This window comes from Lagopus leucura, unplaced genomic scaffold, assembly GCF_019238085.1.
Source record: "Lagopus leucura isolate 7727_CA_CO unplaced genomic scaffold, USGS_WTPT01 Super-Scaffold_100157, whole genome shotgun sequence".
In the NCBI taxonomy this organism is placed as follows: domain Eukaryota; kingdom Metazoa; phylum Chordata; class Aves; order Galliformes; family Phasianidae; genus Lagopus; species Lagopus leucura.
The window spans coordinates 34,576,282-34,593,049 of NW_024962334.1; the positions used below are offsets into that span (position 1 = coordinate 34,576,282).

A 16,768-nucleotide genomic window follows, 5' to 3' on the forward strand; every position below is an offset into this window, starting at 1 on the left:
TGTCAATAAAATTCCTCTGCTGGCTTGTGATCTTGCCATGCGATCAGTAAAGTGGCATTCCTAGGGGAAAAAAAAAATAATCCAGTAATGTTTTTTTCTCAAAATCTTAATATTAAATGCTTTGCCAACTTACTAGATTGAGATGAAATTAGAACCAGTCTTGTAGGAGATGAGGTATTCTGGAACTTTCAGTAGATGCGTGTTTGTTTTGTTTTCCCGAGATAGAAGTCACTACTTGAAAATACTGACAGCAAACCCTCATGCATGGTAGATTTGTAGGGATTTCAGCCCTATCGTAATAAAATGCAAAAGTCTGTGTAAGTCTGCTCCATGACCTGTGCCTTGCACTGAGCATACTTGGCAAGTTGCTCTGAATAATTTAGTTTGTTATATCCAGAGATAGCTGCAGTTCCTGCAAGATTTATTTGAATACAGACACTCCCATACCATTGTGGTTTTTAAAAGTTCCTTTTTCAAATCACAGTCTTAAAATTAATCAGTAGATTTTCCTTGTTTCTACTAAAATACTGTATTGCATAGTGCATGTCTTTATTCATAAAATGAAGCTAGTGTACACTTAACACTGCTGTTACAATGTGTCAGGTATTTGGGAAGGACAGTGCTGAAAAGAGGTCTGTCTTTTTCGTTTGAAACATTTCAGCTCCTGGAGATGATTCTCTTTCTGCTGCTGGGGTGAGCAGACCTTTGTTAAGATTGCAGCAGTGCAGCCAATACAAACATATTCCATTTTTTTCTCCTGTGAAGTAGGTAAACTGGGACATCGTTGACCGCTATCCCTAACCGATATAAAGAGATGAAAGAAATTGTTGGATTGCAGACATTAAATGGTGGAGGAAGCAAGCACTTTGGTTAGAAGATTGTTTTGACTTTAGGACTTCCTTTGATTTTCAACTTCTGTAATTCTGAACCAATGTGAACAAATTTTGAAATGTGCCTATGTATACATACCTTTTGCCTTGATATAGCATTCTGATGAAATTACTCTTACTTACTTTGAATTATATATTTTTTTAATGTAACACAAAAGCATAAACATAGAGGTATTGAATGCCAAAGGATTTGGGTTTCTCCTCTACACTTCGCTTGTGCTTCTTCTCTTGTCCTTAGGGTGAACGTGGCTGGAGCCACTGCTCCTACCTGCTTATCATTTCTCTTATAACAGTCCCACATGCTCATTTTTGCTTTTTGTGTTGCTGCCAACAAAGTATGTTTAATAATCTGAGCTTAAAACCTGACCCTTTGTTTGAGCAGGAAACCCACTTTTTCACATATATTTCAGTATTTGACTGGAAAGTAATCCAAGATCTGTGTATGAATCTCAGGTAGGAAAAACATTGAATAAAGGAGTGCAGAACTTGGAAGTGCTCTACACTGCTCTTAACCCATACATCTCCTTCTGAAGGCAGAAAACCAGATACTTATTTGGATTGTTTCTTTTTAGTGATATCTGAAGCTTATAAATTCCTGGCAAGTTCCTGAGTACCTGAAAAATCAGCTCAGTTACAATGCATTAAGGTACAATACATTAATTTTGTTCTGAGGGGCTGCAGCTGATAACCTACAGAAATAATGAAAAACATTTTCCCCAGTGCACGGTTAGCAAAATATGTTCTGGAGCACTTTATGTTTTCAGACAAAGTTGTTGTTTCTGTTTTTAAAAATCTCATTTGAATGGATTTTAAACCTTCACTGGTTATGTGTTGATCTCAGTGGAAATTTCTGACCTCTGGCCATGCCCCCATCTGGCCAGCTCAGCCTCTGAACTTCTGTGATCAACCAGCTGTCATGCCTTCAGGGTCTGACTTCTGAGGCTGTTCAGGTGTCTGCTGGGATGACTGTACTACTGAACATTAAGGCAAGCCAATGTAAGTGATTATGAGGGATAGCTACATACCAAATACAGATTAAAAACTGGCACACTCCACACACATGTGGCATGTGGACTCTTCATCGTTTCTGGCAAAAATGGTGGTTTTGAAAAACGGAGTTTTGCAGCTGGGAACTTGTTCATCAGATATTTTTATTGAGCATTTCATATCTATTAAAGTGTCTGTGGAAATTAATAGGAGGCATTACTTTTGGAGTAATCTGTGTGTATTTTCTTCCCTAGCTTTGTAGTGGTGCTAGAATAGAAATACATTTGAATAAGAATGAGGAAAGAGTGGTATACATTTCAGTCTTTATTTCCTCTTCTCTCTCAAACTGAGATGTGACTACAGCTATTGTATAGATTGTTTTTTCCAGTCATATTTCTGTATTTGTTATTTTATTCATTGTATTTCATCCTGTCACGGTCCCAAGGGAACTTCTGAGCTTCAGACCTTCTCCCTGTCTTGTACTGGATGGCATGTAATCCAGTAGAATCACAGAATCACAGAATCACAAGGTTGGAAACGACCTGCAAGATCATCCAGTCCAACCACCTCCCATTCCTATCAGTGCCACAAGCTACTAAACCATCTCTCGTAGCTCCTCATCCAGGCGCCTCTTGAACACCGCCAGGGATGGCGACTCCACCACCTCCCTGGGCAGCCATTCCAGTGCCTGACCACCCTCTGAGAGAAAAAGTTTCTCCTAATATCCAACCTAAACCTCCTCTGGTATAACTTCTTGCCATTTCCTCGGGTCCTACTATTTGCCTGGGAGAAGAGGCCAGACCCTTTTGCACCACAGCCTCCCTTCAGGAAGTTGTAGAGTGCAATAAGGTCTCCCCTGAGCCTCCTCTTCTCCAGACTGAACAATCCCAGCTCCTTCAGCCGCTCCTCACAGTAGCTCACACTTGCTAGGAAGGCATCTCTTCTGGGCAAATATTTGCCCCAACAAACGTGATTTGTCACTTTCAACAGCTTGGTTTGTGTAGCCCCTTAGGCTGAGAGACTGTACTTGCTGAATGAGCAAGTTCTTGGTTCTCATCAAGCCAGTGCCATTGAAGTTTCTCTGTATATTTGAGAAGTTTATTGTATTTCACTGAAAAGCTAAGCATCTTTTTCTAATCAAGAATAGATATAGAGAATTCTTGCAAGACAATCTCTCTCCTGCTTTAGCTTAGTTTCAGGATTATTTTTGTTTCTACCCATTTCCTAAAATGGATCACAACCCTGCCCACTTCAGGAGCCTAAACTTTTTGGTAGTCCTCAGTGTTAGGCTTTTCTTTCCCCAGTAACTGGGTGTGTTATCTTTCCTTGTATTGCCTTCCTACTGCTGACCAAGTATTCACCCTGGGAGAATCTTGCAGCTCTTAACATTTTTAACTGATTCAACCACCACATCACTTTATGTCTCTCATAAGCTAAGGAAGTGTTTATTAGGAAAATGAACTGTTAGAATGCCCTTCTTACTCTTTGGGCCTTGTCATGCATAATACTTCATCTTTGGTAAAGAAATCTGTTTACAGTACAAAGACATCTCTTCCAAGACATTAACTTTTTATAACTTGAGCATAAAATATTGTTCATTAGGCAAACATAAATAGAAGCAATGAAGCTAGAACATTAAGAAATCTTGATAGAGACTAGAATTTATGACAAATAAATGCATTTTGAGGCTGTGTGTTCAGATTACTTATAAATAAATATCTTCAGATCTGGTAGCATCTGTGATATATCACTTTTTCTCTTCCAATTGAAGAAAAGATATAACAGCATCTTGATGTTCACGTGACCATTAATTTTTCTCAAAATAAGCTATTCAGAGGTGTCCTGTCCAGTGTTAGCTTAGATTTGGCTTGCAAACAGGGAAAAAAAGAGGAAAACTACTTGAAGATATCTCTGTAAGAAGGCATTCTAAGTATGCAGTCTTGTGTCAAACCAGAATTAGCTTGAAGGTTTAGTTTATGTAATCACTAGATAAATCTCCCAGGAAGCTAAATGAGCTCCACTGTAAAAAATATGTTCCATAAAAAGCTTTAGAGATCTTCTGTTCCTGCCTAATGAAGATGAATTCGAAGTATAATAAAACCTAGTGATGGCGTAGCATTTTGATGAGTCAAGTTCTAGAAGTCTGTTGCATTTTACACTTGTGCTGGTGGCTATGCATTTGTACTGCATCATGGATTTCCAGAAGATTTTACAGGCAAGACATGTCTCTGCTGAAATGCAGCCAGAGGTTTAGTATACGTTTTGAGACAGAAAATGGGAAACAAAACATACCTACATTTGAAAGTATAGCAGAAGGGAAAAAGAGGATTTCAGTAGGCAGTTTCAAGCTGGACTGTCTGTAGGCAGCTAGGAAGAACATTTTTTTATGAAAACCGAAACATCTTCTACGGCCATAAGGATTTTGGCTTTGATGTGCAGCTTCTCTGAAGTGCATTAACCCAGAAGCAGAGAGTTTGCAACACTCTGTACTGAGGAACTTATTGCATTCCAATTCAGAATAAAGCCTGAGTGGTTATTGTGTTTTCTTGTTCTCAGCAACCATGTGCTTAATAGAGATATTGAGCTAATGAAGCAGAACAATTCTGCTTTAAAACTGTGAGATTTGCAAGGATGAGTGTATTATCATACTGTATGTCTGTAGACCTTTTGGAGTAAAATATGATGGCTTCAGAAGTACATGTGGTTTAAAAAATGGAATAGAGTTGGAAGGAAGTGCACTTACATAATGGGTCTAAGAATACGTACAGCTGTTATCATACTGCTAAACTGCCTTGTGTAATTGCACCAGAAGTATTTGTTGGTAGTACAGGATTGGATAGCGAGTTGTGCATTCCCCAGTACTTAAGCAGATGCTGAGCAGTGAATCATGGTTTGAACAGTGGTATGTGATGCCCATAGTGTGCACAGGCTTTTGAATGCCTTCATTCATGCCCATCTGTTAGCAATGGCAGTGTGCCCACATACAAGTGGTTTGGTCCCTTTTCTAGAAAGCATAGTACCAGACTGCTCTGAGTTTGGATGGCAAGCCTATCAAACATTGCAAACAGTGTCACTTGCAGTGAAGCCCTTCTTGGTATTAGAACTGAAGCATTAATAGGTAACTTGATATAGTAGGTTATGTGGAGGTTATTTTATATTAGAAAAAAACATTCAGATACGGCAGAAGAACACAGTGTGCCCATCTCAAAGGCACAGCAGGATCCTAAGAACAGGAGCTGTGTGTCCAAGGCTGGGAGAGGGGGTGGAAGGAGTTGGGAGAGCCGGAAAGAGCACTTGGATGGAGCATCTGCTGGCTCATTTTGGGGCAGAACTGCCTAGGGACAGCCTGAAATAGGCTACTGCAGTCAGGCTAGGGCAGATGGTGCTGGGCAGTGAAACAGATCAGATAGATCTCACAGAGTTTCTCTTAGATGCTTGTTAATTGAATTAGCCCAGAGGGTATTATCTTAAATGTCTGTGTCACATCCTGTATTGAACTGTGCTGGGTACTTACAGCAAATTCTGAAGTTAGATTTTTAACAAGTACATAGTTTTCCTGTACAGATTTTTGGCTTAGCTGTACACAACTGTACGAATGATTTGGTTATTTGAAAATGAGAAAAAAAATAATACTTTTCCAGCATTTTTCTGAAGTAGGTGACTTTCACCTTGGATCCATAACTGGGTGATGCTTTTGCACATGTTCAAAGCTCTGTATCTCATTTCTATATATCCAACATGGATAACTCATTTCCATGCATCTGATATGGTGGAGAAAAGAAGAGCTGAAGGACTAACTGTCCTCTCTGGGGTTTTTGAGCTGAGGGCTTACTCAAAATGTTTAATGTCTGGATTTAGGCTTTGTAGCACTGCCACTACCTCGTATTTTTAAATATACTTGTTCTGTTACTTCCAATCTTTAGAAGTATTGTACTGAAGAAAGAATATTGCATATTCGAGAAATTTGATGACTGGAAAGAAAAATGACTTTTGATCTGTCCACGATACTTTCTAATGCTTTCATGCCTTATGAACTGGAGTAAGAAGCAACTTCTCTTAAATAGTTTCAGTCCTCCTAACGTAGTTTACTAATTGACGTATAGTGAAGCAGCTTTTCTAAAATAAATACGTAAGTACTTTTCTAGTCTGTGGAGGTGTGTATTTGAAGCCTTTCAGCCAAGATTATGACCAGGAAACTAAGTCCTGAACTTCTCAAACTTTTATCCATGTGTTATCTGTGGTACTTGTGCATTAGTCAAGTTGATTTACTTGTCATCTACAATTTAGGCAGAAGTTATATGCCTGATTTAGGCAAACTAAATCCCAGTCAGTGCAGCTTGGGGAACTGTTAAAATATTTTCACCTGGATCTGGTGCCCTAGATGAAGGCAAAATTAATTTTCTCATAATGGGCTAAGCAAAGATCCTGTATTTCTTTCAAGAGAATAACATCAAAGCTATAAAACTCAAGCATTTCCTCCTTTTTTTCTGTAAGGACCGTGTCATGCTTTTGAACATTAAGCTGTTCCATATAGATTCTCTTAGCACTGTTATTGGCCTGTCTGTCCTGATAACAGAAATGTATTATATTGGGTGGGGTGCCTGTAAGAATTTTAGCCGTTGATTTAAGACACTGTATGTGTCTGTTCATCATGCCAGCTCAATTGCTGGGCACAGCTCAAGAGCTGTATCAGCAAGCTAAGGCTCTCTTCCGTGTCTGTAACTCTCCAGGTCTAAGGTCTAACTTGACTATTACCTGGTGACCTTACAAAATCTTTTCATCTATCAACTCCACAAGTGGTAGCATGGCTACTGAGACAGTGTTCTGGCAAGGGTAATAATGGCTCAAAAGATGTGGAGGTTTAAAGCAAACATATAAGTGCACATATAAGTGCATTTGCCCAAATTCCTCCTGGGCCACGTGGCTTTATGAAGCCTCACGTTCAGCTGCAGTAACTAGTACATTATCAAGCACTGTCTGACTACTCTTTTGGTTTCCAAATACCATTCCCCAAACCTTTGTTCCTTAATGAACAGTGACTGGTATGTACTATTTAAGTAGACTTCAGGAGCTGGTGAAACAGAGGATGTCACATTTCCTTACATGTCATAAGTAGGTTTTGTGGCAGCTATGGCAAAAATCACTGTGCTTTTTTTTTTTTTTTTTTTTTTTTTTTTTTGGTGGGATTTATGCTGCTGTCATAGTCTAATACATTATAAAGGCAAAAAAAGAAAACGATTTACTGTCAGATTTTCAGTGGGCAGAGTAGTCTGTTAGAACTGCAGAGGGATTTTCTCTGCTGTTGATAGCAGCATGCATATGTGGGTGAATCCTGTGCTCATCCTATACTTCTAGCTTGGAGCTCATCAGGCTGTTGTTGGATATTGTTGTCAGTATAGGGAAGGCTTGTCTCTGGAAAGAACATTTCAGAATGGGAGTTTTGGTTATCAGAAGGTAGGAAAGGCTGATATGAAATAAAACCAAGTCTTTTCTGTGTTACATTTATTTGTTTGCTTTAGCTAGAAGGACCAAAGCATAGAGAACAGCAGCCACACGTTTTATGAAACACATTTAAAAGAACGTGATTCCACTAAAATAAAAAATGTGAGCATGGTTTTTGGTGTACTGGGCTTCCATTTTAGCCCCTTGGCTCTGATTAAAGATTATTCAATTTACAAATTTTGCCCCTACAGTTTACTGTGACTGTAGGAGACTTAATGCTGACAGTAGTCAGTTGAACATCGAAGTGACCCCGGTTGGAAATGGGAATGACATATTCTTAGAATAGCCTTCTGGAAAGCCTAAGCAAGCAAAAACAGTAGGTGCACTAATTCTTGCTGTTTAAAGCCTTGGTCCATGACAAACCATGTGTAACATACATAAGAGTAGGCAGAAATGGATGTTGACAGCATGGAAGAGCATTGCAACTACTGTCCTCCATATAAACACGGGGAGAAATTTTCAGAAGGCTCAGGTCTTTTGTCAGGCTTGGACCAAGACTTTGACAGCTTCCTTAAGTACCTGATCACTGGGCAAAGGAGTAGCACTGAGGTGTCGACACTGAAATGAAGAAATGAGAGCATTTTTTACCAACAGTTTGCCTCTGCATCCTTTGTAGCAGGCTGCCACATGCCAGCTGCCACTGGGCTGCATTTGAAGCAGTGCTTTCTTGGTTGATAGCTAGCCAAAAGTCTCAGCTGCTCAGACAAATGGTTCGCTGCAAATCGATGAGGTTTTCTAGACGCAGGCAGTTAATATTTCAATAGGCAACTGCAGATAAAGTTGCTGTGTCAGATTTCATGGCAGAGAGCTGTTGCCCTTGTTCAGAAAATTGTGTGCCTGGAAAGTGTTCAGACCTTTCCATTTCAACCACCTGAAAATTTCTGCTTTCAAATCAACTTTGAAATGAGTATTTTGCCTGTACTTTTGGACATTATTTTTCTAGTTTTGAACATTCAAAGATGAACTGGAATGGTTTCTACCCCCTGGCAAACCTCGGAGGGGAGGTTAATGCTATGGACTTTGCTCCGTTTATATTCAAAGTCATTACTAAAATTCAGGTGTTTCTGAGCAACTTCTTGCTGGATGCTCTGTTTACACAGGCCGTCTTCATGGATGTCCAGGTGCATTTTATTTTTCCATCTGATCTACCAAGGAGAAGTGAGCCCTTTGCTGCACACAGTGTTTGTCAGATTCCCAGAAAGTATCTGCTTTGAAACATGTTCAGTAGCAGTGAAAAGCATAGATGAAATTCTGTACACTGATTTGATTCAACAAGCCATAATTTTTAAAGAAATAACTTGATTCTGCTGTAAGAAGAAACAGGCAGACAAACAAACCAACACTGCTGCAAAGCACAGCAGCGTCTTCTAAGCTCTCTCTCAACCCATGGCTGCCATTTTTGCCCCCACTTTCCTAAGCGTGTCTTTGTCACCCAAAGGACATCGTCCTGCGCTTTTGGCCAGTATTCTGGGTTTGAATTCCCACACAGAAAAGGATTTACTTAGGAAAATAATATAATGTGGCTGTCAGTAGGCGCAATACTGCCTCTAGTGCTACAATGTACTGACTCTAAATGAAGCTGTGGCAGATGGTCTAAGAAATTTCAGTGCTTTCTTCCCCTAGATCAAGATTGCTCGATTTGTACTCTGGTGCAGAGTTGTTTTACCAGGCTCTAATTGGACAGGCAGGATACACTGGTTCTAGCTTTGCTGGACCAAGCAAGGTCTGCAGGTGGGGAAGGCTGTGCACAACCTGGGTCAGCAGGCCCCTGATGAGGCTGGGGTAATGGAGAGGAACATGGGATCATCCCACGAGGTGCAACATCTGCTGGAACCAGCAGAAATGTGCTCTCATTCAGACTGTGCCTCAGCCCACCGTTTGAGCAGCCCTGTGTTAGATTTCTGTGGCATTTTACTTGATAAAATGCTCTTATGTGCACAGTGCCTGAAGAACTAGTGTTATGTTACTGACATTCTCAGGTATGGTACTAGGTAGGTAAGGAGGAAGGCCGTCTGTATCTCCAATGTCTTCTTCCAGGTCAGAAACAGCTCTAGAGCTTTTGGGTCACATCCAGACACTACAGTTGCGTTACATGAGATTTTCAGCAGTGAGGCTGAGAATTCAGCCTCAAAGTGTGACAGATCTTTTTACCCATCTCTTGAATTACTACATTGAAAGCTTCTGTAACATTGAAATGAGTTGAGGGGAGAATAGTGAACAGACAGTGTCATGTTTGCACAGACGTAAGTTCCAGGCACAGCTGAAAGATCTTTTATCTGGAAGACATCCAGAGCAGCACTGAAAGAAGAATAGAAGTGGGTTGTCCAGGAGGAGCCTCAGGAGCAGGTAGACAGCAGCCTGGCAGACAGAGAGAAGGAAAACAAAAAACAGAAGCAAAAAAACAAACAAAAATAAGAAAACAGACAAAAAAAGTGATCCAGAAATTAGTGAAATACTTCAGAAGAAAGCAGCAATAAGTTTGGAAAAAGGAATGAGTGACTGGAGCACTGAGGGAAAAGCAGGAGCATCCAGCAGGAACCAGAAGAATGTGAAACAGAAATAATTCAATCAGTTGGATCTTTCTGTGTTGCAATTGGAGAAATCTGTAAGTGAGCAAAAATTATATTTTTTTGCAGAAAATGGAGATGTATAGAGAGATTTGATGTAGCATAGTGGAAACATATAGAGAAGAATGGGAAAAAGTCAAGTATGATATTGAGATACTGGAGTTTGGGACAGAGAGCAGCAATCATTTTTTATTTGAGTGATTGAGAAAGAAAAATGAGCAGCTCACTTTTTGCTTGGTTTATTAGAAGGAGGAACTTTGAAGTGTAACCTAGTAAATAGAGTCCATCAAACCAGAATTAGCCCAGCTGCCTATTATTGGAATAGCTCAAGGAAAATGTCCTCTGTTCTCTCACCACCTCTAGTTACTTGTTTTCACTCGGTTAAGAAAAGTCAGTGGAACTGCATTTGAAAGTGTTGTCACTTCACAGTCTGTCACAGGATTTTTGCCAGCTCTCTTCAAAAGGAGCTGGTGCCTAGAACTGTGCCAGCTGGTTGGTGTGATCATCTTGTCACTTTACTAGAAAATCTAAATATACAGCAGTACAAACTGAAATATGTCTGCTGTCCTGTTTTGCAACTATTCTGCATTTTATCGAACTTTTTTTTCCTTTTTTTTCTCTTTTGCTTTAAAGTAGTATTGAAGCTCTCTCTATCTTTCTGTTCTATAGGTTGTCATTTTGTATTTTGAGCCAAGTGTATTTCGCTGTGTTCTCCTAAGATGGGTTCGTCTTCTGGGCTTTGCTACAGTTTATGGAACTGTGACGCTCAAGCTGCACAGGTATTTCACATATTATTAATTTCCATCTCTATGGGAATATGTGCAATCTGTATGGGTACTTAGATGGAAGAGATGCAGATAATATCATAAACAAGCGCCGTTTCTGATTTTTAAAACTACTGTATGTATCTCCACGTTATTTCTGCTGAAATGATAAACTACTAATTGCAGTAGAGAACTATGAATGCAGAAAGTGATGGTTGCACAGTGAGGGGGTTTCTCAGAAGTGTTGAGCTGGAGCTGCAGGATTTGATGAAGAATGTATACATCAGCTGTAAAACTGCGCAAGAACCACTTTTCAAAGGTGAATATATTCTGCTTGAGTGTAGGATGAAGTAAAGTGTCTAACTTTCCATATAAAGTGTTCACAGAGATATTTGATGTTCCTAAGTGAGCGATGCTGAGTGAAATACATTATGGTGTATGTATATACTCTGATTTCTTATGGCTTACAAGTCAAGGGCTGCTCTCTTCAGGCAATCACAGCAGACAGGCTGCATGCTCATGAGCATCAAGTGCCTGCCAGAAAAAATGCGTGGGAAATTCTGGGATACGCTGGGGGAGTTTCCACTGGGTTGGCAATGCATTCAAATGCAATTTAGAAATTAAGATTCAGAGACTTATCTTCAAATTCCATTTTTGCAGTCCCTTTAGAAAGAGAAGCTTTTCTGGACAAAATCCTAATGCTTTTCTCTCTTTCAGCTTCAGTGGAAAAAAACTACTGAAATATTCTGTAAATATTTTTGTAACTATTTTTTATAGAAGAGAAATGCAATATGCTTATGTTGATACTTAAACACCTTGGATGAAGTAAGCTTGCTTCTCTTTTTGTATTAGTTTCATTAGAGTAGGCATGTTAGATAAGGAAGGTTCAATATTACGCTTATAAAATGAATGAGAACTGAAAATATCTAGTTCACGTTGCACAATTGGTTTGTCACATTTTAGGTGGAGAAACCCACTTTCCCATTGAAGTAGAGCTTCTTACGTTTGTGTTTGGTTACAAGTATTCACTTTAGCTGTTAAACTCTGGCTATATCTATGTCTGGCCTCATTGTCTCATTGAAATTCATATGATGAACAATTTTTTATGCAAAAAGATTAACAATTAGAACACTACAGTAAAGATATGACAGAACTGGTGATTTTGTTTGGTTGACTCATTATCGGTAGTTCACATATACAGGAAACAGCATAAGACTATGAAGGATGAAGGACTCCCATTATTATCATAGTTCTGCTACCCTAACAGACTGTGTGTATGGTGTGAAGAAGCAGTGTCTTGACAGAGGAGTTGGTCTTCAGCTCGTATGAAGTGAGAATAGGTTGGAAAACTCAGCAGAAAATCTTGCACTTCTGGTTTACTCATTCAGCTTTTTGGTGTTAGGTGGCACCTGTGATAATAGGCTCAGCAAACAAGACAAAGATTGAGTAAGCCCAAGATCATCCTTGATCAGTGCAATACAATGAAGACTAACGGCTCTATGAGAGGAGCCCAGCCAGTAGGTTGAGGAAACTGATTTTCTCCTTTGCTTGGCATGCCTTAGACCATCTCCACAACACTGTTTCTAGTTTTGGACTCTTCCAAGGCATCAATGAACTCAAATGAGTTTAGTGAAGGGTGGCCAGGATGATCAGGACTTGGAGCAAGGAGAAGCTGAAGGAGAGGAGAAAACTTTGAAAGGATCTAAAAGCAGCTATTTAGCACCTACAAGTTGCTTACTGAGAAGATGGAACTGTGCTCTTTGCAATGATGTATGTTGGGATAAGAAAAGACAATTATAAATGGATTCTATGTCATGTATGAATTGTCATCATGGTCAACTTTATGTCAGGAAAGCTTTTTTCACCATCAAGGTAATTAAGCAGTGGAGCTTGTGCCAGTGAGGTTGCGAATCTTGATACTCGGAGGTTTTAGGGCCCAGCTTGATGAAGTGCTGAGTAACCAGCTTTAAATTCAGTGTCAACCCTGCTTTTATCACTGGATGACCTTCCAAGATCATTTGTCTCGGATTTATTCTATATTTCTACATTAAATGCATATAAATGAAGTGAAATAAATGAAATAAATATTTCGTTTTATTAATCTAGAATTACTTTCTCTATGAATTTATCTTTGTTTTCCACTGAGGATTCATGATCATTCTTTTCCTGCGTTCATGATACTGTCTGGTGGTTTTTTTTAGTACTAAATGTTTCAGTCAGGGAGTGTGCCTTGCAGAAGACCGAGTCATGTTAGAAAAATGTTTTATTGTATATATTTGCAAGAATTATGCTAATTAAGAGGAATATGATAGTAGTAGAAATTTAGTAGAAATTTTTGGCAGATCTAGTTTAATCCAGTCATTGCAGGGCTGGAAAATGGCTAATTACAGACACCACAGATACTCATGACAGGCCCTGATTCCCTCCTGTGTCTGTAGCCTGTGTCTTGCCTGGGGGAAGAATTGGATGCTAGTAATGAACTGATGATTTTTCTGAATTTAATGGAAATATCAATGGTGTGTAAATGCAGTTATTAGTAATAACTAGAAAGTCTAAAGCTGTATTTCTCAACAAATGAGGTGCTTTGAATAGCAATGGACCATGAAGGTTATCGAAAGCCAGGTAGGAGGCACTTGAAACTCTTGCTCTCTTTATGGCTTTCTTTTCCTTTTGCTCCCTTCTTGCTGAGGAGAGCTTTGAGGTTTTATTAGGTTCAGACATCAAGGAAAAATCAGAAAAATAACCAACAGCAGATGCTTAAGGAATAGAAAAAGAAGACAGGAGTCATGTACTGATTTATTCTTTAAACAGCCATCACAGTCAATTTCTAAAGCACCTCATCTCAAATTGCCTCCTTCTTATTCACTGTACATTTCTAAAATAATGAGCTGATGTTTATGGAGGTGGGAGGCTGGAGGTAAGGAAATGAGCTTAACTTAAGAAAGCTAACTGTAGAGCAGTGTACAGAAGTCTCAGTACTTTCCTCAACATTCTTTCAAGAAGTAATGATGTTTCAAGTTTAACCATTTGGGTTTAAAAGACCTGCTGATTTTGCATCTTTCAGTATATTTCTCTGACTGAAGACTCTCCTTGTCCCTTCTCAAGCCCTGCATTTTATAGTTCCCCTCTCTATATTTTTAATATATAAGCTTCAACCATTTTGGTTTCAGAGTTAATACAGAACCCTTAATTCTGGATTAAAGCATAAGAATGGAAGAAAACTGTAGGTAAATACATACAGACATGCATGCACATATGTAATGTTCATGTGTACACACATATGACAGCTTATGGACATTTCAGGGAAATGATTGGTTACAGACTGTACATCCTTTAGGCTATCAGTGTCAAGGCTAGGAATGGAATCTCCAGTTCAGGGCAGCCTCCATTTCGTATATATAAGAAGATGTTGACTCTGTGATACAATTCTGTAATTGATTTAAATGCTGTGCTAAGATGTCTTCCAACCCATCTGAGCGAGTGGTGACACCTCCTACAGACCTTTGAAGGCATGAATGGATGGATAGATAAGAGTGTGGGTGGTGGGCAGCACTGCATGTCAGGTGTCAATGGTTCAGTGTCTTACAGAAGGGGAAGCTCATGTTAGCAGAGAAGCCAAAAAAGCTGTCAGTTTACTTCTTCTGAAGCACTCGGGAGGAGATGTGCATTGACTGTGAGAACAGGAAAGAAAAGGAGGAAGATGACATGTTGTAGCATCCTCTTGCAGTGAGGTGAGGGAAGGAATATACAGGTCACAGAATCACAGAATTGTAGGGGTTGGAAGGGACCTCCAGAGATCATCGTGTCCAACCCCCCTGCCAAAGCAGGTTCCCTACAGCAGGTCACACAGGTAGGCATCCAGGCAGGTCTTGAACATCTCCAGAGGAGACTCCACCACCTCCCTGGGCAGCCTGTTCCAGTGCTCCGTCACCTCACTGTAAAGAAGTTCTTGCGCACATTTGTGTGGAACTTCCTATGCTGCAGTTTCCAGCCGTTTCCCCTTGTCCTGTCTCCACTCACCACTGAAAACAGTCTGGCCTCGCCATTCTGCCCCCCACACCTTAGATATTTATAGACCTGGATCAGGTCCCCTCTCAGTCTCCTTTTCTCAAGGCTGAACAGACCCAGTTCACTCAGCCTTTCTTCATAGGAGAGATGCTCCAGGCCCTTCACCATCTTCATGGCCCTCTGCTGGACTCTTTCCAAGAGATCCCTGTCTTTTTTGTACTGGGGAGCCCAGAACTGGACGCAGTACTCCAGATGAGGTCTTACCAGGGCAGAGTAGAGGGGGAGGATCACCTCCCCCTCTAAATGATACTGATCCCATCTAGGAGTGGTTGTTAGGAATATAGTACAGAAAGGTACAGAAGGTACTGTGGCAGCTGGAATGTGTAGGCTTGTTTGCAGGGGAGCAGAAGGGTGGTTTAACTGATTTGTAGAGCTAGTTGTGCTGTAGGGACCTGCTGTAACCATTCTAACATCTTGTATTTCTCTTCGCTGGAAAAGGGTATGTGAGCAACTGAGAAGCTTGGTCTTTGTTATATTTATGCACCTCTGCATTTTGTAAATCCAAATATAGTAAACAGCTATCCTCCTTTATTATATTCCCATGAAATAAATTACAGCATCACCCAAGAAATCCAAGCCACACGTCACTGTGAACTCCTCTTTAAAGACCAATCATCCTGGAACAAACTTCCTGTGATTACCATGAGCGTGTGTTACAGGATATATTCCATGGTACTTTGCTCTGAAACTTGCTATAAATCTCCGTCAGTCCCTGGAAGAAGAATTCATTTGCCTCTCTTTCTGAGTGATTTGTGGAACTGTCAGCAAATGAGTGATTTTCTGTTTCATCCTCCCAAAAATGGTCAGGCTGCAGCCTGGGTTAGATTTTACCCCACAAGACTCATAAACTTTGAAATACTCCTGTCTTGGCTGAGATGGTTTTTTATAGGAATTGAGTTTGGATTAAAACAGGCAAGTACTCTTGTTAGTTTTGCGCAGTTACATAGTAAAGATGTAATCTCAGTCTCCTTATTAACCTTAACTGCTAATAAAGCAAACAAAACTCCATGTTTCTACACCTTCCATGCATCCTCTTTGAAGGCTTGATGTGCCTGATCTCATTCACTGTCATCAGCAGCAGAAGCGAGGGGTTGTGTGGTCAGACAGGAAGCCGCCATCAGTCACTCTTGCAGGGAGACACTGAGTGCGGAGGCTGGCACACAAATTGTGCAGATCCCTGGAGGGAGGCAGATGGAGGCATTTTTCTGGAGAGGGGAGAGACACTTGGTCTGAAGCCTTGGATGAACAAAGTTGCATGAGCACTTATTGTTATCATTCCCTCTTCAGGAAAAAGGGCAACAGGACTTGAAAATAACCATTGTGCACTGCAAAGATACCTGTTTTGTACTACCAATTTCTCTTCCAAAAGAAATTAACTCAAGAAGCTTCCAAAATTTGCCACTGCTTGGCAGAAGGACTTCTAGACATAAACCTTTTGCTGTCGGCTGCTGGAGCTCTATGCTGCTTCAGCTCTATTGCAGACATAGCTCCCTCTTCTGCCTGTTTAATTTGTGTTTATGCACAGGTTATCACAAATTATGATGCTGCTTTGAATGCCACAGACAGCAGCACTGCTGAATCTATCAGGATTAAAAAAGAGCCTTCCTGCCCTACTATCACCTCATTGTTAGCTTCATTACCTTCCTCCTGATTTTAGTTAAAAAGGAGACTTGGGGAAAAAGGAGAGGCATCAGGTAGTTTTTGTATTTATCATGTATTTGGCTTAATAATAATAAAAAAAGTATATCTATGACACCAAACATTTTTGTCTTCTTCCAGTATTCTTTCTGCATACAGTTTGTTGTCATACATACCTACCCACCTGTATTTAAAAAAGAAATAAAGCAGAGCATGAAAAATATGTGTAAAGGAAGACCAACTGACATCATCTACCTGGACTTGTGCGAAGCACTTGAGACTGGCATGCATACATGACATCCTGGTCACCAAACTGGAGAAAAATGGATAAGGAATTGGCTGGATGATCACA

The 16,768-nt window shown here is 40.1% G+C and overlaps 1 protein-coding gene across 1 annotated transcript in view; it reads left to right on the forward strand.

Annotated features, from left to right (window-relative positions):
* Window positions 1–16,768, forward strand: part of GPR158 (G protein-coupled receptor 158) — a 175,340-nt gene that overhangs the window by 112,970 nt on the left and 45,602 nt on the right. The window contains exon 6 of the mRNA XM_042888777.1: window positions 10,616–10,725. Within this exon, the coding sequence (XP_042744711.1) occupies window positions 10,616–10,725 (110 nt within the window). The remainder of the gene's footprint in view (window positions 1–10,615; window positions 10,726–16,768) is intronic.